At 41.4% G+C, this 6,169-nt stretch overlaps 1 protein-coding gene across 1 annotated transcript in view; it reads right to left on the reverse strand.

Moving 5' to 3' along the window:
• Positions 1-1,412, reverse strand: part of ABCA12 (ATP binding cassette subfamily A member 12) — a 177,528-nt gene extending 176,116 nt beyond the window's left edge. The window contains exon 1 of the mRNA XM_089672635.1: positions 1,283-1,412. Coding sequence (XP_089528761.1) covers positions 1,283-1,412 — 130 coding nt within the window. The remainder of the gene's footprint in view (positions 1-1,282) is intronic.
• Between the last annotated feature and the right edge of the window lie 4,757 nt (positions 1,413-6,169).

The raw sequence follows: 6,169 nt of genomic DNA on the forward strand, positions 1-6,169 counted from the left end.
TGTTTGTGTAGTATTATGTTCAGTAGACTGTGTTCTTCTATTGTTGTGACTTAGATGACATTCAGAACACAATTTATGCCCAATTCATGCAAGACTCCACATAATCCCAAGGGGTTCACATACTTTTTCTTGCAACTGTATAGCCAGCTTGATTCCATGCAGTGGTTTCAAGAAATAACCTCAGAAGATTACACTTATCTTACCTGCTTCTTGAAGTAACTGGGTTTGGTGTGTAGGATTTGTTACTACATATTGTATCTGTATTACAGAGGAAGCTCTGTAGAAATGGAACCATCCCTGCACTCTGAAGATTCCTGGGAGCCAGGTAACCTGAAAAATGTAATCTGTGCATGAGCATTCAAGGCTACACAACATATTCTAGGAGCTTATTTTCAGATACAGTATAAGTTTTGTTCCTGCTCAATAATGCTACCTCTACATGTGCATGCCTTAGTTCCCATTACTCTTATTGTATCGTCCACTACCTACCCAAGAAACCAATAAAAATTGTAAATGTAATTTTAGCAGATGTTGGATGTTTATTGCGTTGTATTTCTAACTTGTCCACCTAAATCAATACATCCTTACTTTGATTCTATTTTATATAACCACTATGGATTTGCTTTTTAAATGGAAGTTACATTGATTGACAATAATGATAATACAGTAAACTGATAAATGTTTATAACTTCTATAAGAAAGTAAGCTTCTCTTAGTTTTATTAATTAGTGCAAGTTAAGGTACAAACAGATGAAATATGCAACTAATTACAATTCCATCTGGGCCCAAATAACACTTCTAAAGTGAAAGGAAACCTAAAGAAAAAAACAAAACAAACAACCTACACTGTGCAGGAGGCACCATTTGGCACCTTTACTCGCCTTTCCCATTCCTGACCATGCACCAATCAAGGCTGCAGAGTATTTCCCACAGAAGAGTGTCAATTTTGTCACCATGTAAGAGAAACAGTACAAGCACATAACATGGTACAAGGCCCAGCACTTAGGGTCTCATCTCAAGCATACATGCATTTCTATGCATTTTTGCTTCACAGCATCAGCAAAGGTGAGAGTGCATGGCCAGCATTCGTTTTGGTGCTATTTGGTCTATTGAAACCCCAACATGACTTTGTTACTGATTGGTATTTATGGATTCCTGTGACCCATGTCCTTATCTTGTGATTTTGATTTGCTTTTGTATCTCTAACTTCTGCCGACTTGCTCTCCTGACCATGCTTACTGCCTGCTGATTTGGTATCTTCTGCTGCTCTCCTGATACTAACCTTGAACTGTCAACACTACTTGCTTGCTGTCTGCTGATTTGGTACTTTCTGCTGTTCTCATGATGCTGACCTTGACCTGTCTCCAGTCCTTGCAGTCTGCTGATTTTGTACCTCCTGCTGTCGGCCCCATCTTGACCTTGACCTTTCTCCAGTCCTTGCTGTCTGCTGATTTGGTACCTCTTGCTGTCTGCTCGATCACAACCTTGACCTGTCTCCTGTCTGCAGATTTGGTAGCTCCTGTTATCTGCCCGATCCTGACCTTGATCTGTCTCCTGTCCCTGCTGTCTGCTAATTTGGCACCTCTTGCTGTCTGCCCGATCCCAACCTTGACCTGTCTCTTGTCCTCGCTTACTGTCTTCAGATTTGGTAGCTCCTGTTATCTACCCGATCCTGACCTTGATTTGTCTCCTGTCCTTGCTGTCTGCTGATTGGTACTTCTTGCTATCTGCTCAATCTAGACCTTGACCCGTCTCTTGTCCTTGGTTACTTTCTGCAGATTTGGTAACTGCTGTTGTCTGCCCGATTATGAACGTGGTCTGTCTCCTGACTTGATTTCTGACTGCACACTTGGTACTATCTGTTCTCTGCTTGATTTTGTTCCCAGACTGAAATTTGACTACAGCTGTAAGATCCAGCTGAATCTTCTTGTTGTCACCTAGTTACAGTTTGGTAACTTTCCATACACTGCACAGCAATAAACATTTTCAACAGCATTTGTCACAGCAATAATATTTCAGTCATCACTGTCATAGCATACAATTCATGAGTTTTAGGTCAGTAGTTAGGCTTATGTTACGGGTTAGGTTCAGATGTTAAGCTCAGGCTATGAGTAAAGGACAAGTTCACCTTTTAACAAAAAATAATAAATGCACATTTTTTTGCAGGTAAAATAATATGCATTTGCTATTTTTTGTTTTGGGAGCCTGGAAAGCATTGCACCAGAGATCAACAGATCGCTGGTGCCATTCAGGGCTCCTGCAGACCTGTCAGTATATCTGTTTGCTCATATCTTGTACTGGCAAGCAGATACACACTGACAGGAAGAATCAATTAATTACCACAGAACTCAACAGTGCTGTGGTAGTTCATTGAGAGCTATAGGTTGACTGCTGCAAAGGCTATCGGAACTTATTAATGTTCCTATTCACAGATTACTGTAACTGATTGAAGCTGCCGGGTGGGGATTGGGGAGAGCAGGGGGCGGCCCGGTCCTTTTCTAACATGTTATATATGGGTGTAACATGTAACATGTTACGAAAAGTGAATTTATCCTTTAAATTTAAGTTAGGGTTAAGTTAGGGTTAACAAATAAATGAACAAAGTGCTTTGACTTTGAGAAATACCTCTTTGTTTACTAAGAATACATAGAAAAAATACTTGCAAGTGTGAAGGTAATAAAATCCATAATCATTCTAAAACAGGCACAAACAGGTCAGACTCATAAATCCTTCTCATAAATCCGGTTTGTGTTTTAGTAGATTCTCTACGTGATTTGTTTCTGTTCACGTGAGTACCTTTTTATGAACATTTTCAAGCAGTAAACAAAGACATGTTTCATGAGGTACTTTGTCCATTGCTTTGTTTTTTATAAGTGTGATAGAGATAGTAAGCCTGGCGTCAAGATTTCTCTTTGGTAACACAAAACAGAATGGTAATCAAGTGGGGAAGTCACTTACAGTACATATTGATCAGTAAATAGGGATCCAGTAATAGTTTTCCCTTTGTAGCAGTCAGGACAGAGCTGGCTGGCCTAGTTCTGTGAGAGAGAAGGACTGACAGTGGAGGAGGGCTTTTAGAAGGAGTAGAAATGGCCAGCTAGCTCTATCCTCATTGCTACAAAGGGCAAAATTAGGACTGGATCCCTGATTAGCGTCATGCAAGTGACTTTCCCTTTACCATTACCATTCTGTTTATTGCAACCAAAAAAGAAGTCTTGGCTCCAGATTTACTATCTCCAGGGCTTTTTTTTTTCCGTAGGAACAAGAGAGAATGCAGTTCCAGCACCTCCAGCACTGAATGTATGCAATGGCAAGGTGTGCTGGGGCGTGCTGAGGGGTCTATTGATGCTGGCTGCTGATGGATCTATTGTTGCTGCTGAGGATATATTTTTGCATGGAGGTCTATTGTTGCTGGGGAGTTCTATTGTTGCTGGAGGGTGATATATTATTTCTGGTGGTCATATGTTTCGGGGGGGGGTCCTTTGCTGCTGGGAGAGACCTACTGTTGAGGGCGGGGGTCTATTGTTAATGACTGCTAGAGGGTTTATTGATGCTGGCTGCTGGGCAAGCTGTTGATGCTGCCAGGGGTTATTGTTGTTGGGGTGGATCTATTGTTGCTGGCTGTAGGGGGTCTAATTTTCTGCTTTTCTTGTTATCATTGACAAATTCCATACAAATTACTTAGCACCATAAAAGGATACTTGGACCTGTGTTCTCCAAAAGGGGTGGTGCTGGGAGGTGGAACCAAGGGACAGCACTCAGAGGTGGGTAGGGGGCGGAGACAAGGGTGACCCAGAAGGGGGGAGTTCCTGTACCTATTCTCTGAGAAAAAAGTTGTGGTTTTTCTTTTTTGCTCTGTTCTTCCCTCATATAAAAGGGGGTTGCCTTCCGCCAGTATACTACTTGTCTGTGTCTTCTGAGATGTCATCTTGATCCTGGCTCTACTACCTAGTAAGTCATTCATCAGCAAAAAATATGCAGCCAATTAAGTCTGAAAAGTCTAACCGCTATCCTGCATGCTTGTTCTAGGTAAGTGAGACACCAGGTAGTGAATACATGGAAAGAATTACAGCTCCAGACCTGCACATCTAATATTTCTTTCCTTGCTGATTCTCTTAAACAGTATGTATTAAGTGTGATTAATTACTTTTTTCTAGGTGCATGAATGCAACATCAATTGATAAAATGAGATATGATTTTGCGCCACAATTTCCAGGACTGAAACCCCTTCAACAAAAACATCCTAACTAATTTCTATAAGCTGAATACTAATTTATCAAGGTCATATAAAATAAACACAATCAGAGCCAAGTTGTAATCTCTGTGGGGCCCAGCTCTACACTTACTGTAGATAACTGAATTGAAAATAAAATCCTGGGAAACCCTACTGACCACACCCACCTTTATTGGGGGGCGAGGCAGAGTAGAGCTGGGGGTGGAGACAATAGCAACATGGGAAGCACACCACACTAAATGTTGGGTGTGGCCAAAATGTGCTAACAGTGGGAGGGGATTAAAGTGGAAAGGTTCATTAACACCTGAGCCCACTTTGCTTTGGGTCAAGAGTGCAGTGCCAGGTATGCACTGCAGGTCACCATCACAAGCAAGGGCAAGGTGGCAAATAATCCCAATTCTTGTGTCTTGCAACTAAGTCCTCAAAAGCCAAGGGGGAAGGGGGGGTGACTGGGAAGACAATGTATTACCATAATAGTGGCATGTGACATTGTCAATAAGTTCAGACACAGCCAGGAGCAGACACGCCTCTCCTCTCCTTCCTTCTGCTCCAGGCCACAGAAATGTTGTTAAAGCGGATTGCGTTGCAAACATCCTGGGTCAGGGATGCCTTTATATATAACCTCTTTTTATTAAAGGTTTTCAGGTTACAGAAAAATATTTTCCCAATGAGGAAATGGCATAATAATAATAATAACATACATATTGATGTAGGTCACACAGAAGCAGTAGCTTACATATAGACTATACAGTGGAAGGGATGCCATTATTAAAACTGGAAAAAAATCAGGAACACATTTTTTAACCTGGGGCAAAATTGAGGACATTTTTTCTCAGAGACAGCCCCTTAAAATCAGAGCTTGTCCCTGGAAATGTCTGGTCACCCTACTCTACTCTCACCCTACCATAATCTAGCTAGCAGATAATACTTATTGTAGTCTGTACTGCAAGATACCAGAAAAGTGTCTATTTACTGGACATTTACCTTTTTGTTAAAATTGCACAAAAGTGACCTGACCTGACTAGACTAGTTCTGCAACATTACAATTTGAAACACTGTACTATATGTTTGAACCCCATATGGAAAGATGCAGGAACAAAACCCTTAATCTAAGTAAAACAGTTCTTTATATGTTTGTTATTCGTAACTGTTTTATATATAGATTAATGGTCTTTTTTTTACAATTTAGTAACAGTTTTACAGTTTTATACTAACCCCTCACAGGAATCTGGTTCTTCTTGCATGCAACCAGTTTCCAGAGCAGTTCTAATTTAAGACTAGTCACACTGGTTTGTTCAGCTTTTATCATACATGCTGGTCATTAGTCTTCTATACTATTATACCTAAAGTCAAATGCTGCACTGCATTGTAAGGCTAGGTTCACATCTCCAGGCTGCATTTTGAACGGGCATGAGAGCCCATTCATTTGAATGCACTCCCGTGCCCTGAGACAGGCAGGGAAGAAGTCCCTGCACTTCTTCGGAAAACGCAGCCTGCACGAGAATCTCGGTTCCCAGTATGGTTGCGATTTCCAGTGCTGGCTGCGTGCCGTTAGAATTAATGGCCCCCGCCTGCGGGTCCGCATTCCTCTGTGCAACTGCACAGATTTTTTGTGCGGATCCGCAGCAGGCACCGCCCGCACAGATGTGAACCAAGGGTTAGAGGGGACTGGCTCCAGGACACCCTTTTAATAAATACCCAAACACCATCCTCTCACAGTTGTGTCTGCACTACTGCTCGCACAAAAGAGAATCTAGTGCAGCTCTGATTTACTGAGTACTATAAAAGTAAAAAGAAATATTGGATCTGTTCTGAATTTACAGCTTTTCTAATGACCAGGCTCCCAGGCAGCCTCTTTAAAGTGACACTAAACTACAGTGTACAAAAACAATATTCATTTCAGGTATGTATTATTAACTCAAAAAAATGTTTTGC

The sequence above is a fragment of the Staurois parvus genome, unplaced genomic scaffold (assembly GCF_062004578.1).
Source record: "Staurois parvus isolate SC_StPar_1 unplaced genomic scaffold, SC_StPar_1.0 ptg000011l, whole genome shotgun sequence".
NCBI lineage: Eukaryota > Metazoa > Chordata > Amphibia > Anura > Ranidae > Staurois > Staurois parvus.